Genomic DNA, 16,877 nt, shown 5'->3' with positions numbered 1-16,877 from the left:
AGATCAAATTTAAATTGGGTGCAAACTGCTTCCTTTGCTGGAGTCCACACAGGCTGCTCCTGCTCCTCCCCCAACAGATCTCTAACCTTGGCTAAATTCTTTCACAGACATGCTAATTCTAGCTTAAAGGAAAGAACCTGTGTTCTTCCAGGGGAGAATTCCATAAATAGCACCATCATCTGCTCCAAGGACAAGAGGATAGCATGCATTCTATCCTCCGCTAGGACACTCCTTTCTAATAAGCAGGACTGGGCTTCCTTTGATCTCTGCCTTTTTGCTTGACTAAAGTTTTCCTTTATTTGCAAGTGACCTTCCAGCATATTGAACTTCCCAATTATTCCTGACTGTATATCTTTTGAAGGAATAGCTCATATATTACCATCAAAAGCCCACCTTGCGGGCTTTCTTCTGCTCACTTTTTGAGGGCTGGCTACTCCTACTTCCATGTTTTCATCAACTACTTAGGTGACCATGAGAATGAAATTGGTTCTTCTCCCCCAGTGCTGCTGGTTCTCCTGGTACTGGGCCTGGGTTCTGCTGTGTACTAAGAAGATCTGGTTCCAAATGTCAGCCCTACCACTTCCCAGCAATGCAAGCTTCAGTGTGGTATTTGAGTAACTCATGAGTGTCAGTTTCTTTGTCTATAAAATTAGAATAACCAATATCTGTCTTGGGGGTGCTCGTGAGGAACTAAAGAATGTAAAGCACCTGAAACATAAACGTTTCACCAAATTAATTCTTTACCCTCTGTTTCCAGTGACTATTCCCATCCCTCTTCCCAAAAAAGGCAGCCCCAAATCTATTTTGCCGTCACCACGCTGAAAACCACAAGTGTTTCACAGCCCCATATTGATCCCACATTACACCAACTTCTTTGGGGAGATAGTTGTTATTCCAGTTTAGTGTTTTCCAATGCATCTTCTGCAGAATAGTTGCTCTGCAAGTCACTCTTAGAGAAGAGTTTCTATGGGAAATAAATGGGAGTAACGCTGCATATTATATATTTAAATTGAAGAGTCACAGTGCACATTAGCTAATTACAGCTTCTGAAAAAAGTCCTTCAATCAAAAAATGCATTTAATTTGACTCATTTGACTGTGGGACCTTTTCTTATGTAAATCAATTTTTACTACCCTAAGGGATATACTGCCATCTGCCCATTTGGCTCAGATCAATCCAGCACCCCCCTCACCATCTCCCTTTTACCAATAATTTATGATTCGAAGGTTGAACTAGCAGAAGTACATTCCAGGCTAATATAGAAAAAGCTGCTCTAATTTTATTATATGCCACACGTACAGCAACACAGAAATCGGATCTACAAACAGAATATCATAACAAGCCATGATAAATTCATAAATTACTAGAGATCCATAGATTATGCCACTCCATTGAACTGAGCCTGCCCCAATCCCGTGAAGGAAGCTGAGCAAATATTCCAGGCCTCATTTTTAAAAGTCAGGGAGAACTATACTATGGGGATCCCAATTAAAGCCCAAGCCGTCTCCCATCTCACTACCAGGCTGCCCCAGCTCCTGCGTGGGCAGGTGAGACTTAAGTCCCTTACCATCCAGGCTTTCAAGTCCAGTCAGGGCTGGGGTGGTCTGTTTCAACTCCTGAGGCCCCACCCAATTCCACTGAAACCTGCCCAATAATTTGCCCAAGAAAGAATAAGGATAAAAGGGCTCAGTAATCAGCGGTCTAATGCATAAGAACATCACTGCTTTACAAGCTTCGGTTTTTTGTTCTTCTGAATTCAAAGTGTAAACCAGGAATTGCAGCCAAGAGCGTCTTACTTCTAAAGCTCTAGGCTTTACCATTGCCCCATTCCTCCTAAGGCGATCTCTCTCTCTAATCCAAGCTCCACCTTCCAGACGTGCTTCTATTAGGGAAGCTCCAGCCCGAGTTAACTGGTGTAAGACCCCATGGGCCACTGCTTTGCGGAATGAATGGGAACGAAGGATGAGGCTGCCCCCCAGTGGGAAATCTGCAAAAAACAGCCACGCTTCCAGTTATTTCAAGGAACTGAAGGCTGGGGGCTTCACATTTCCAGAGCCAAGAACCCCTCTGAGAGCCTAGGGGAAGGAAACTGTTGATCGCGGATGGGGTGTGGGTGTGGGTAGATTCCTTTACTACTGCGGAGTTGGAGTGGGGAGACGGTGAGAAAAAGAATAGGCAAAGCCAGTGTCTCCCAACTGCCCGACTCTATAAAGCCCCTGGTTAAACCTCGATTCTCCTGTCCTCTCTGGGGAGATTATGATTGAGCAGGCCAGGAGTGGATCCTGGGGGCTGTCAGGTGCTTCTGGTCACCTGGCAAATGGAGGCTCCCGCGGCGTCTCCGGGGCAGCCACCTCCCGCCAAGGCTCCGCCCCCGCCGCGGTTTCCATGGCGACCGGGGCCGCGCCGCTTTCCGTCAGTGGTTCCACCTTCACCCCACCCGGAAGAGGAGATTCCCCTCCGGGACAGTCAGGCTAAGAAGTAATTATCATTATTGTTGTTGTTGTTATTATTTTGCTTATTGATTTAAGTGTTTCTGACCATTTCTTATTAAAATTAAGCTTTAATGGTTTCTTTGGTGGGTGATGAGGGAAATATATGTGACAGGTCTTTCTAGGACTTTTTTTTTTTTAACATTTTACCTTCAGATTCAAATGTTTGGGACAGCCTGACCCTCAGGCTGAAAGAATCCACGAGAAGCAATTTACCTTGGCGCGGGCCTGCTGTGGAGCAGAGGACACTAAGGTGTGTGGCTCTTGCATCGGTGCACAGGAACACGTCCCACGCAGGTGGTTCCTGGACCATGGGCTTCCCGTCCACTTCTTCGCTGTCCAGCCTGCCTCTCTCTCCCAGGGCTGCTGCCTCGGGCAACCCAGATGGGGCAGGCAGGATCTTCTAGGCCAGGTGGGAACGCACAGGCTAGTGCTTTCAAAATGCTCTCAGAAGCATCCGGGGTGAGCTTGGCTCTCAGAAGTCTCCATAGCTATTCAAACCAACTTCCCTTAGAGACGTGCTGGTTGTTCTGGTTGTCAACACTGAGACTGGGCCTTACCCCAAAAGGCACTTAAGGTAGCTTGGTCAGCATGTTTCAGCTTGTCAGGGCTACCCCAGGGGGTTGTCAGCTTTTATTTGGTGAATGGATCCTGAAAGCTACAACTCCTGGATGACCTCTGATTCAGGGGTGCTTCCTTGGGGCAGTCTGGCTGTTCAGGCTGCCTGGTGGCTGAATAGGAAGTCTGAATATCCCAGGAAGCTGGTTGATGTGGTGTGTGACTGCAGAGAAAAGGGGAGCTTGAAGGAGAGGTGCTGAATTTACTTTTCACAGAAACCCAACTGGAAAATTAATATTATCTCTATTTTACAGAATAGGAAACAGAGTACAGAGAATTTCAGAAACTTGCCCAGTGGTGGAGTCCAGAATCAAACCCTCTGGAGTATGGCTTCCAAGCTCACACTCAGGACTATGAATCTAGCTTAATTTTCTTTTTTTCCTAAAGGAGGTTTCATTCAACCCCTCCTTCCCCCCCATTAGTTCAGCCAAATTCATCTGAGCCATTTCATTGCTGTGAGCTATTTCATTGCTGCCTCCTTCCCAACTATATGTCTGTAGTACCAGGGAGACAGACTCCCACATCGTCTGCATCTGTATTAAGTTCTGTATCTGGCACATGGTAAGATTCCAGAAAAGTTGGGTGAGATAAGAAAGTAGTGTTAAGTCCCACTTTTTTTTTTTTTTTTTTTTTCTTTTTATGAATGAGGAAACTGAGGTTAAGCTGCTTGCCTGAAGACACACTGATAGCAAGCAGTGGAGTTGGGATTTCAATCCAGGATTGTTTGCCCAACTCTCAAGTCCACACACTATTTTCACTCACCACACCGCCTGTGAGTGCATCTAGAATGAAGGAGTAATGGCCAAGGGGAAGGCAGTTTTTTTTTTGAAGTGAAAAATTAAAAGTGAAAATTTGATTGTAGGTGTGCTATTTTTCAGTCAGTCAAGAAGAGAAGGTTGAGGTTCTACCACGAAGTGTTGAAGGTCAGGTATGAAGAGGGAATAGAAGTCATGAAGATAATAATGAAGTACCAAGGCTGTAAAGAGTTACACATTTAGAGGAGACTGTTCTTTCACCTGAGCCTTGGCTTAGGGAATCCTGAAGTTTCTACATTCAATTACAGGCTGAGATAATTAGGGTTTTTTTTGTTTTTTGTTTGTTTTTTGTTTTTTGTTTTTTAATCTAGCAGCTATATCCATCATGGGCTTGTTTGAGATGGAATTGTAGGGTTTCTTTCTTTCCTTCCTTCTTTCTTTCTTTCTTTCTTTCTTTCCTTTTTTTTAAAAAACTAAGACAGTATAATGTAAGCACTGTAAATATAACAGTGGAGTCTGTTGGATTTGGAGAAGGGTTTCCTCTTGAACATGTGGTGGATTTTTTTAGACTTGTGTTTCCTGATTTATTTTCCTAGAAGAAGATTCTGTTTTGTTTTCTGATCACTTACCAGACTGCATGTGGTTTGGCTTTTATGTTTCCAGGTACCTCTTGACATTCTGTTTTCTGTTCTCCCATTCAGTTGACATTTTCCTTTTTTTTCCTTCCTGCTCTCCCACTCAATGTCACTAGTTTTTGTGCTAACCATGCCTTGCCTCTGCCATGATTTCTGCTCTGCCTGCCTTTAAGGATGATGTTCAGTTAAGCAATCTTATTGGCTGCTGTGGAGAAAACCTGCAGCTTGTTTATTCTTTTTCAGTGGATTACAAGGAACTGCTATTGAAATAATGAAGCACTGACGTCCTGGAAGAAACCTTGGCATGCAATAACGAATAAGATAAAGGCTTATTTAAGCAAAGATCTGTTTGTCTATACCGATACACTGACACTGCCAGTTCTGCACAATCCTCTCTAATAATTGCAAACCATAATTTTAAAAACTTTTTTTTTCTGTTTAGCTTCATATGCTTTCTTTTTCATGGGCAGGCCAGTCTATTTGTGTTCAAATTAATCACCTGTCAATTTGGGATCTAAAAACACAACTTGAGTTATGCAGGGCTAATAAATAACTAAAAGTGAGAAACAGTATATCCAAGAGTTGAAAGCATGAACTCTGGAGCCAGTTGGCTTGGATTGGAATTCTGACTCTTCCACCTATGAACTTTGTGACCCTGGGCAAGTTACTTAACTTCTCTTTGCCCCTGTTTTTAAAGCATTAAGTGGTATGTGTTAGCAATTGTTATTATTACATGGTTGCTGTTCTAGTTTGCTAATGCTGCAGAATGCAAAACACCAGAGATGGATTGGCTTTTATAAAAAGGGGGTTTATTTGGCATCACAGTTACAGTCTTAAGGCCATAAAGTGTCCAAGGTAACACATCAGTAATTGGGTACCTTCACTGGAGGATGGCCAATGGCGTCTGGAAAACCTCTGTTAGCTGGGAAGGCACGTGGCTGGCGTCTGCTCCAAAGTTCTGGTTTCAAAAATGGCTTTCTCCCAGGACGTTCCTCCCTAGCGAGCTTGCTCCTCTTCAAAACTTCACTCACAGCTGCACTGAGTTCCTTCTCTTTGAGCCAGCTCATTTATATGGCTCCACTGATCAAGGCCCACCCTGAATGAGTGGGGCCACGCCTCCATGGAAATATCCCATCAGTTATCCTCTACAGTTGGGTGGGGTGCATCTCGATGCAAACAACCTAATTCAAACGTTCCAACTTAATCCCCACTATTATGTCTGCCCCACAAGATTGCATCAAAGAATATGGCTTTTTTCTGGGGGACATAATACATTCAAACTGGCACAGTTGCCCATAGATTCCACTGGACCATGATTTTTTATATAGTCCAAGGGTTTGTGTTTTTCTATTTAAGTTACTGCTTTCTCTTTTTCTGACAGTGAACTTCCTGACAGTGGGTGTGCCTTCATGGTGTCATTGTTTAGTTAGAAAGCTGTGGAAGGAGCACTGGGCTTGGAGTCAGAAGCCACAGAGCCATCATAATTTGGTCACTTAGTGCCTGTGGACATGGCTGTGGTCCTACTCTTTGGACCTGAGTGTATGTCTCTAACGGTTGACAGGCACGATTGATCTAGATAAGAGCCAAGTCATCCTTCCCTAACCGTGACCCTCATGATAGCCTAATCTGCGTCGTGACAAAAAAATAAGGTCAACTCAAGGCAATGTGTAGTGTAATTAGAAATAGGTAGCATATGAGATGAAGAATGCCCTTTAGGATAATTTCCACAGTACCAGTGTATCAGTCCTTGATGAGAGCTGCCAAGGCTCTCAGGGCCAGCCTAGAATGAAATGCTTTTGGCTTTGAAAGTGAATAGTGAGAAATCAGGAACTGAGGGAGAGAGAGTCTGCCCATGCTTCAGTTTTGCTGGAGCGTGAAAACCAGGCTCTTTGGGAGTTTTCACTGTTGCCGAGAACAACCAATTCAACATCCCAGTGGGCAAACTTCATGTTGATTGACCAGTTATTTTTGGAGCACCTTCTACACGAATAAAAATGTTCTTGGTGCTCTAGATGTATAAAAAATCATTTCATGCCATATGTATCCTAAGAGAACTTGGACCCTAAGTAGAGTGACTAGATGTGGCTGCCTTAAAAGCTAGATAACATCCCTGAAGTCAAGGAAAGATTGGAGAACTCTTCCAGATCGAAGGACTGAAGAGACATGACAACTAAATGCAAAGTATGAATTGGAACTGAAGCCAGAACTGGAACTGAATCTAGAAAGAATTGCAGCATAGGAATTGGAACTGAATCTAGAAAAAAGGACATTATTGGGAGAATTGGTGAAGCTTGAATCAGGTTCAAGGATTAAATGGTTGTAATGACTCATTGTTAATTTTCTGCTTTTGCTGGTTGAATTTATTATAAGTTATGAAGGAGAATGTCCTTCTTTGTAGGAAATTGTACACTATAGTATTCAGGGGTGATGGAGTTCAGGTCAGCAATGTACTCTCAGGAAGCCAAAGTTCTTTGGCTTAGGGTGACCAACCCTATGGGTTTGCCTGGGACAGTCCCAGTTTTAGCCTTGGCAGTCCTGTGTCCAGGAAACCCCTCAGTCCCAGGCAGATGGGGAATGTTGGTCACCCTATTTGAACCATCCCTGCCACTTTTCTGTAAGTTTGAGTTGTTATGAAATATAATTTTTAAGGTTAGATAATTTAAACAATAATAATTCAAGTGGTCAATATAAGCATCATTAGAGAAGCAGCACATGATTTATTTGCAACCAGTGGTACAATCAGTAAGGACAGTAGTTGGCAGAAGAGGTGATCACAGTGACCTGGAGTGGTGAGAGGTAGGTGATGATACAAAATGAGGGATCCGGAATGCTACCAGCCTAACTCCTCACCTGCTGGACCTCCGTCCACTGTAACATGGAGACCTCGGTCCTGGGCATGGGCCCACCATTCTCGATCAGGATGACCTTGACCCATTAATCATTCAAACCTGTTTCCTCATCTGCAAAATAAGAATGTTGTACAGTAGATTGCATGTTTTTCTCAGCAGTAGGACCCTTTCCTTAAAGGATGTCTCACCATCTGATATGTAGTTGGACTGCTCTATTGAAGTATATGAGCGGTTTCCAGCTCTGCTCTCCCCTCTGTCTCCCCCAGGGCCCCCTCTGCTGTGGTCTCTGAACCCCCTTGCAACCCTGGAGCTCTGTGGAGCAGTTTGAAAGCCACGGGCCTAGAAAATATTTCTTTTTTTGTGTTTATAATCTCTCCCATTTCCCTCAAAAATGTCACAATACAAATATCTGGTACTTCAGGGACAGATGTGGTGTCTCCAGAAATTATTTGTCAACATGCATAAATACATGTTTAAGGGAAAGTGCCCATAAAGTGTTATTTAGTCTCAGCATTATTTAGTAGAGCATTATAATTTAGCATCATTTATTAATCCTAGGAATGCATTAATTTCTGAGATTGATTTCCTGTTGAGTCCAATGCAGCCTGAGGCACTACACCAGCATTGGGGAAGGGGGAGAATAGAGACTAAGTCTAGGTCAATGGAACATGACCTTTTTGAAACCCCTGATGATTAGAGCCAGAGAAACCTCAAAGGAAGTCATGCTGCATAGGGCCTTATGAAGTTGTACACTGTAGGTTATGCAGAAAATCTTCAGAAGGGCTCATATAAAATTATGAGTACTTGGTGTGTTTAGATTTCTTGTAGGAAAAAAAAAAAACACAACAAACTAATGGGGCCAAGTTCAGTGTATTGACCAATGTGGGGCCAAACTAGAATCAGCCAGCACGTTCCACTGAACAGCCATGCATCTTGTGTCTGTCGGCTCATCTGCCTGCAACTCTAGATTCTAAGCTTTTAAGCTTCGTGCACTCCCATACTGAACACATAGTAGGTCCTCAGTAAATGTCAACGGCATCGAGAACCTCGGACCAGGACATAGAGTGGCTACTGAATGCTTTGAAGTAATCCTTTTGAATTGGGGAACAGTTTGATGAGGCCAAATGAACACGTAAAGAAATCAGGTGAAGTCTGGGACAGACATTCGAGCCCCAAGTCAGAGTCAGGTCAAGTCTGGGGAGAGCAGTGTGAGAAGTTTTGACATATTTGTTCACACAGTCCTCAGTAATAAAAAGATAGCAATTGTTTTCTAACATCAAAAGAACCACTTCAGCATTTCCTGGTTCTCACGGAGCTCTGGCAGAGAGAGCAATCCTGAGCCCAGAGTGGGGAGGATAACTATTGAGCACCTTGAGAAGGTCCAGAGGACAAACTTCACTATTTGTGATTCACGGTGGAGTCAGAGAAAGAGCCTTGGCTTTGGAACCAGAAGACCTGACTTCTGGCCTTGGCTTGGCATCCAGCAGTTCTGTGTCTGAATGAATCCCTGATGTTTTCCAAACTTCACCACATCTGAAACCCTCTTAGATCACCATCAAGATTGTAGGAGACGTCATGTGAAAAGTTATTACTATCAGTCACGTATGCATTCCTTACTTTATGCGTCTAGGAATTTGAAGGGGTGGACCATGTAGGACAGAGAAACTGAAGAACTCTATGCACAGAGACATATTTTTTTAATATATTGGTAATTTTCAAATTACTAGAGGTGCTTTAGGAGAGACTTAGGTGAATTAGGGGAAGGGGGGAGGGAGGAGGAGAAGTTCAGTCTTATAGACCTGGCTTACATTACGGATAAAGGGTCCTGGTGCTTTAATTTGTTGTTTTTAACCACAGGTGTACCAGGGGTCTAGTTTTGATGAGCCACAATTAGTTGACAGTTGACCCTGAGGTCACTTTTTGGCTTTGCTGCTAAATCTGGAGCCTTCATCTCCATCTTCATTGTTCTGTTTCTTGTGGTCCTGACCCAGATTTTGGCAGAGTAGATAGGAAGGATGAGTTTGTTAGAGGTGGGTGCACTGGATGGTTCTCAATATTCTTTTCTTGCCTTGTCCTTTTCTTCCTTCCTTCCTTCCATTTTAGGCTTTCCTTTTTAAAAAATTCCTATGCCATTTATAAAAATCAAAGTAACTTATACACTTGGTAAAAAAAATTAAACAGTAGTAAAATCTTGAAATAAACTGGACTACCCTTACTTAAAAGTCATCTTATATTTTATATTCATTTAATTGGTATATTTCCTTCTGAAAGACAAAACTAAAATTTCTTTTTCAGTGACTGAGACCTTAGCTTGGCTGAATGTGATAAAATACTAATGCGGAGTTTCTCTTCATTTCCCTTGATACAGCAGTTGCCTTGCTCTTATAATTGCAAAACTGTCCTCAGGTACTTAGCAAAACGTTAATGGGGTTGTAGGATATTAGTGGGTGTGGTAGGGCCACACTGTGGATAAAAGAATAATCCATGAGTATTTTTGTAAATGTCCTGTCTTTTAATTTGCAGATGGATCCCTTACCCCCCACACTGACTGGACATTCTCCACGGAATGAGGCAGACACACATCAAACCCGTGATCTAAAGCACCTACGAGCCAAGCGTGTGGCTTACTATAAAAGCATTGGACTCATCAAGGCTGATTCTTCCAAAGTTGACAGCCAACCAGTGTCCACAGCTTCCCGAAACACCAAAGGGAAACCTTCAGAAAATCAGACCTTCAAGCTGAGAGGCCTGCAGAAATCACCTCGCTATTCAGCAAGTGGAAAGGAAACTTTGCTCCTTGAAGAGTCCCAAGTGGTTCCCGGAGAAGCAGAGCAGGACCTGGGCCAGAGGGCCAGTGAGGGGTACAGGAGAAGGAGCTGCCCAGAGGAATTGGATCTCCAGATGTTGGCTGATTCCTCAGTCCCCGAGACTCAGAAACTGCAGCATGTTATAAATTGGGCCCAGAAGTTCTTATCCAACTCTCAGGAAGAGCAGGGGTTGAAGAGTCCCAAAACTTCTTTGGGTCTCCTTCACTCTAACCTTTGCCAAACTGTAAAAGCTGTAGGAAATCAGAAAGATGTCCATCTGAGGTCATCTGATTCTCCATCCTTACTCAGAGGAAGCCAGGCCAGTCCACAAATAAACCTTCAGAGCTTCTCATTAAGCCCCTCAAAGAACTTGTCAGAAATGGGCTTGTCTCCAGAATTTTCAGGTTCCTTTCTGAAGGCGGATTTTCCTGGCAATCAATCTCGTGGGTGTCAAGAAACTACAGTTAAGAATGAGAGGGAAGGAAGAGCTACTGTGTCCCCTGCTGATAGTTCTAAGCAGGCAGAGTCTGCTCAACAAAAGTGTGATCGAGCAGGAAATAGACGGATTCAGAACCCAAATGAGGAAGACACGTTTCCCGAGAGGCTGAGGATTCAGACACAGCTCAGAGACACTTCTGAAGAAAGGAAGGTTTTAGAAGAAACTGGACAGAGCCCACCCAGAAATAGTTACTTCTGGGCACCACTGAGTGACAGCTCAGAGGAAGAATGTTTTGATGAATCTGGGGATAGTAAGGGGACTTTTAGAAGGGGAGTGCAAGGTAGAAAGTGTGAAGAGTTTGTAGGAATTGCATTCTCTTCCACAAGTGTTAACACAAGAGTGTCACAAGCCACAATGCTAGAAAGTGGTGACTTCTCCCCTGGGGACACACCCCTGGAGGCTGCCATGAGGGGAAATTTCAGAGAAGCAGTGTCTATAGGGACACCCAAGGGTGTTCTAGAGGAGTTCAAGATAGATAGCTCCAGAGGCCACCACCATGTTGCAGTCCCCATTCAGAGATTGCCCAGGGTTCAACTTTTGTCCCCCTGTGACAGCTCTAAAGGAAGGGGAAAGGAATCAGACAATATAAGGTCCACTTTGGGGTCCCCCCACTCTGATATTAACAGTAGAAATGAATGGAAATATGGCACTGTGGAGAGAGAAGGGGAGTCTATTTTGAGAGTACCAAGAGGCAGCCAGAACAACCACATGCAGAGATCGATTAAAGGTAGCTCTCCTGGCATAACTCAGAGGCTGTTGGATCTAACACAGCCTGAAAGTTGCCCAGCCCCTCAAATTGCCAGCGTCTTCCTGAATTTGTCAGAGGACCCTCTGGAGAACATTTCAGTTTGCAAATGTTCAGAGTCTGGTGTCTCCCTTGAACCCACTGCAGATTCACACAGCACTTGGTTCAGCCAGTTGCCACCACCTTGGGCAGACAGCCCATCGGTACAGCCACCCCGAGTGGTCACCAAGGACATGACTCAAGAGCAAAAGGAAAAGATGGCGCCTTCAAGTCACCCTATTTCCAAAGGCATTTCCAAAAATGGTCTGAAGAGCTCCTTCTTGCTCCAGGATGTTGGTGATGGTCCTTCCTGGAGTGTATTGGAGACTTATTTCTATTATTTGCATATGCTGAACAAGATCAGGGGTCACTCTTCAGAAGAGGAAAACTTCTCTTTGCCTGTCTGGAGATCTGGGCTCTCTGAATCAGGGTTGAAGATAACTCCTCTAGAAGGGAAAGACAGGTTCAAAGGAGCCAGCCTGGAGAGGGACACCAAGGAATGGAAAGATGGGAGGGAAAACAATGTAGATGTGGAGCAGGAGGGAAACAGCCATCCCCAAGGACAAGGCTGTGCAGAAGAGGCAGCTCTGCAAGACACCAGCTTTTGGAAACCTCAAAGCAACTATGGTATGAAACCAAAATGAGCAAAAAACCTCTCATGAGCCGTAAATTTACTGGCACTTGTGAAACATGTCATGTGCCGTTGAGGATGAGACACAGGCTTCTGATTTCATCAAATATTCGCTGTATGACCTCTTAGTGTCATTTTCCATAAATATAAAATTGGGAAAACTTACCAGAGTAAAGAATAAGCTGTATGATATTATGCAAACATTGATTTACTTTTGGCAGAACAAAAGCCATTAGCTAATTAGAAGTAATCTTATAAAATAATTATTCTGAAAGGTAGAAGCTCTAACATTCTTCTGGTTCAATATGCATCTGTCAGGTGCTTGCTTTTTCTGTGAGTGTGATGATTCTATTCATTTTGCTGTCTAGTAGTTTGTAGCATTTTACGCCTTTCATCTAAAATACATTTTGATAACCAGGTGTTAGAAAATAGAACTGGCCTCTCCAGTTTGAGTGCTGTGCAGCTAGAAAATGATTATTTCATTTTCATTTTATAGAATAAGCCCAGGTTATGAATTTAAAATACCTTGCTAAGTCCTTATGCAAAAAAAAAAAAAAAAATCTTACTTGAAGTCTATTTCCTTGTGTTTTGGAGCTAGGTTACATGATGCATTATAAATAACAGTAAAATATAAATTTCAGGGCTGTTTTGAGAACAGCTGCTATATGAAATGGTGGAAGACATAATGTTAAAGGATGCATTTAATATTCTTAAAAGATTTGAGAAGTTGAGTGACATGCTTTCATGAGTAGAGAGTAACTATTCATTGGCAAAATAAAATCTCTGTGCTTAATACTAAGAATGAAGGATTTGTAACTTTGTATTTTACACTTTTAGGGAAGTTATATTCTGCTATACCCAGAATTACCGGCTATGGGGGATGCTGGGAAATGTCTGATGCTGTGTGCTCATCTCATGTATGCGGAGATATGAAGCTAAGGTTTGACTACTCTTTTGTTTTGTCACATAATATTAACATTTTAAAAAGCTAAGTATCAAACTTGGCTATCTTCTGAGAAATTAGTTAGTATTATAGTTTATACAAGGTGCTAAAATCAATAGTCTAGTGAAGACCTTCCATGTATAAGATACTATACTGAGAGTTATAAGGAGCACAAAAGAGTAAAAGAGACAGTTACTCCAAAGTATGAAGTTCCATAAGTGAAGTGCAAAAACAGTGCTTAGGGATCAAAAGAAAGAGAAGTCATTGTACTGGTGGAATCAGGAAAGGCTTTATTTAGCCAATGATAAGCAAGGAGTTTTGAAATATGGATAGAAGTTCAACTATCTATCCATACTTCAAATTCTGATTAGTGGAAATAGCATGAGCACATACATAGAGGTAGGATGTTTGTGTTTTGTTAAGAGATTAGTGAGTTATCTAATGTCACTGGATGTATTAATGAGGATTCTTTGGTTGCAAGTGATGGAAACAACTCAACCAAGTGGGGCAACAGAGGAAATATATTGGTTCACTTACTTCAAAATTTTTTCAGACTTCATCCAGGAACTCAACACAAATGATATCAATACCCAATCTCTCTCCCTTCCTGGACTTTGCTTCTAAAATGGCAAGAATTCTCCTCCATCTTTCATAATGTATTAGGTTATAGGAAACCTTCTGTAGATGTGTCTCCTAAAGCAAACTTTTCCAAAGATTTCCTCAACTTTGTTTTCTGTGTTTTTTTTTAAAGATCCTTAACCAGGGATGGAATATAGAAATTGATGGCTACCCCACCTTGATGGTTGCTAAAATGACCACAGACATAGGGGACTGGTGGTTTGATGGGTTGAGCCCTCTACCATAGGTTTTACCCTTGGGAAGATGGTTGCTGCAAAGGAGAGGCTAGGCCTCCCTATAATTGTGCCTAAGAGCCTCCTCCCGAATGCCTCTTTGTTGCTCAGATGTGGCCCTCTCTCTCTAGCTAAACCAACTTGAAAGGTGAAATCACTGCCCTCCCCGCTACGTGGGATCAGACACCCAGGGGAGTGAATCTCCCTGGCAACGTGGAATATGACTCCCGGGGAGGAATGTAGACCTGGCATCGCGGGACGGAGAACATCTTCTTGACCAAAAGGGGAATGTGAAAGGAAATGAAATAAGCTTCAGTGGCAGAGAGATTCCAAAAGGAGCCGAGAGGTCACTCTGGTGGGCACTCTTAACACACAATTTAGACAACCCTTTTTAGGTTCTAAAGAATTGGGGTAGCTGGTGGTGGATACCTGAAACTATCAAACTACAACCCAGAACCCATGAATCTCGAAGACAATTGTATAAAAATGTAGCTTATGAGGGGTGACAATGGGATAGGGAAAGCCATAAGGACCACACTCCACTTTGTCTAGTTTATGGATGGATGAGTAGAAAAATAGGGGAAGGAAACAAACAGACAAAGGTACCCAGTGTTCTTTTTTACTTCAATTGCTCTTTTTCACTCTAATTATTATTCTTTTATTTTTGTGTGTGTGCTAATGAAGGTGTCAGGGATTGATTTTGGTGATGAATGTACAACTATGCAATGGTACTGTGAACAATCGAAAGTGCGATTTGTTTTGTATGACTGCGTGGTATGTGAATATATCTCAATAAAATGAAGATAAAAAAAAAAAGAAATTGATGGCAAAGGACTTAAATATGACCCTTGGCCTGTCATTTGTCAACTGAGTGGCTTTGGTTAAGTTATATAACCAAAATTCCTCTTCTGTAAAATGGTATATTTGCCCTTCCTACTTGGAAGGATAATTATGACAATTAAATGAATGAAGTATATGGAAGTGCTTTGAAAATTAGAAAGTGTCACATACATTGTTAAAAGATGAACTTTTCATGCAATTTAGGATTTCACAGCTTATTGAGCAATTCATGAATTGTGTATCATCTCATTCAGAAAGTAGAAGGGACCACCAAGGGGGTAGAAAAGGGAAGCTTATATAGGGCAAACATGGAAGCAAAGCAAAGAAATGTTCTCACTGGCAGACGTTAAGTTTCCACTTTACATGGGGGGATCTGACATACATTGGTTACTGTGGTATGTCCAATCTGATAAGCTCTCTCTTTTGGACCGAAACTGGTTTTGCCTATCTGCACTTCTGTAGGGTATATTCCATTGTTCCATTATCTCAGAAAGCCCCTGCAGCTCAGTTGCTTTTGTCTTCTGGAAAATCTGCTCTCAGAGAGGGGTCCCTCCTGGCAACACCCAATGCAGGCAGACATTTTATTTTACTTAACAACATGTAAGATAGAGTTAGTAAAAGTAATATTAATAATATGTCTATTCGATACATCCAAACGAAAACTATCTAACCTTTTGGCGTATGTTTATGCTCTTTTTGTAAAACAGTGCCATGTCATCATTGCCACCATCATCATCACCATAAATGAGTGAATGTTTTTTAAATACTCACTCCATGTTTGCCAAGCACATTGCATGCAGATGTGTTATTCCTCCTAGCAGTCCGTTTTACAGAAGAGGTCCCTGAGCGCAGAGAAGTGAGGATCTTTTCCAAAGTCTCACAGCTAGTAAGAGGCAGAGCCCGTGCCCACATCTAGAATCCAACATGAGAACTCTTGCTTTGAATCCCTACAATCCACTTCCTCCCCAAACTCCTTTTCTCCTTTTCTGGAAGTCTTCAAGTACCACGTTTCTTAACCAGTTCTTGCCCATGTATATATCACAACAGCTTTAAGCTCTTTTATCCTGCAAAGGTCTGTCAGATTTCCAGTTACTCTGAATGCCATCCGTAGAATGTGTCTGTGAACTTTTGGATGAATATATTTCACTGTGAAGACATCTGTATGCTATGTGATGCTGGTGTATCCCTGTCTTAAATTATGTCCACTGAGCTCTATTAGATTTAGCATATGGTGTTTCGAGCTTTATGACATGGAATGTGTTTTTCTTGTTTCACCCAACTGTCTTTAGAAAGTGTAAGTGGTTTAACTCTCTGAAACCAAACTTATCAAATACTTTTCCCCTGTGAACTTTTTGCTCTTACCCAGTAATGAGTTTGGCAACAGAAATCTGTTGTCTCCCTAGTTTGATACAAGCTAGAACCCACAGAAGTGCAGGACTTGAACTTTATGTCTTACATGCAGATGTGGCCTCTGGATTCTAGACACATGTGCACCATCTTAATTGACATATCCATTGAATGTTTCCCTCAAAACCTGGCACATCCAAAGCTGCTTTCATCGGCAACCCTATTCCCTGTCCCCAAATACCCCTGTTCCTCTTTAGTGTCCTCCAGCTAACAGTGAGCACAATTGTGCACCCAGTTGCCTGAGCCAGACATCTGAAGTCATCCCTGACTCCTCCATCTTCCTCACCATCTATATTTAGTCCATCTCCAAATCCTGTCAATTTTTACCTCCTAAATGCTACTGTTGTTGATTGAATCCAGCTTCTCCTCTTCATCCTAATCCCTGGTTACCATCAGCTTTCCCCTGGAGAAATGCAATAGCCACGTATCTTGTCCCCTCTTAACCACTCTGCTTTCACTCAGGTCTGCTCTCCACACTGCAGTCAGAGTGACTTTTTCCATGCATCTTAGAAGGTCACTCTGCAACAGGTTGCTATTGCCCTGTGGATAAAGATTAACCACATTAACATATCCTACAGGGCTCAGCATGGTTCTACCTCTGCCTCTCATCTTCTTTGCTCCAGACACAAGGCCGCCTTCAGATCCTCTAGTGCAGTGCCTTCTCTCCCTTCCCTGAAGCTTGGCATTTGTTGTTCGCCGTCCTGGAGCTCCTCCCCATCAGCAGCCCATCATTTACTTAAGTGATACATGCTCTTCAGATCTGAGCTTA

The 16,877-nt window shown here is 42.6% G+C and overlaps 1 protein-coding gene across 1 annotated transcript; it reads left to right on the top strand.

The window, feature by feature from the left end:
* The first annotated feature begins 2,452 nt into the window (after positions 1–2,452).
* LOC119504752 lies at positions 2,453–14,029 on the top strand. The gene is made up of 5 exons (XM_037797262.1): positions 2,453–2,478; positions 2,646–2,742; positions 9,870–12,063; positions 12,905–13,007; positions 13,993–14,029. The coding sequence occupies exons 3-5, from the start codon at positions 9,870–9,872 to the stop codon at positions 13,994–13,996; spliced, it is 2,301 nt and encodes a 766-aa protein (XP_037653190.1). The 5' UTR covers positions 2,453–2,478; positions 2,646–2,742; the 3' UTR covers positions 13,997–14,029.
* The last annotated feature ends 2,848 nt before the right edge of the window (positions 14,030–16,877 follow it).

Source organism: Choloepus didactylus, chromosome 10 (assembly GCF_015220235.1).
Source record: "Choloepus didactylus isolate mChoDid1 chromosome 10, mChoDid1.pri, whole genome shotgun sequence".
NCBI classification, from domain to species: domain Eukaryota; kingdom Metazoa; phylum Chordata; class Mammalia; order Pilosa; family Megalonychidae; genus Choloepus; species Choloepus didactylus.
The sequence above is the reverse complement of the archived record's forward strand: the minus strand, read 5'-3'. Positions and strand labels throughout refer to the sequence as shown.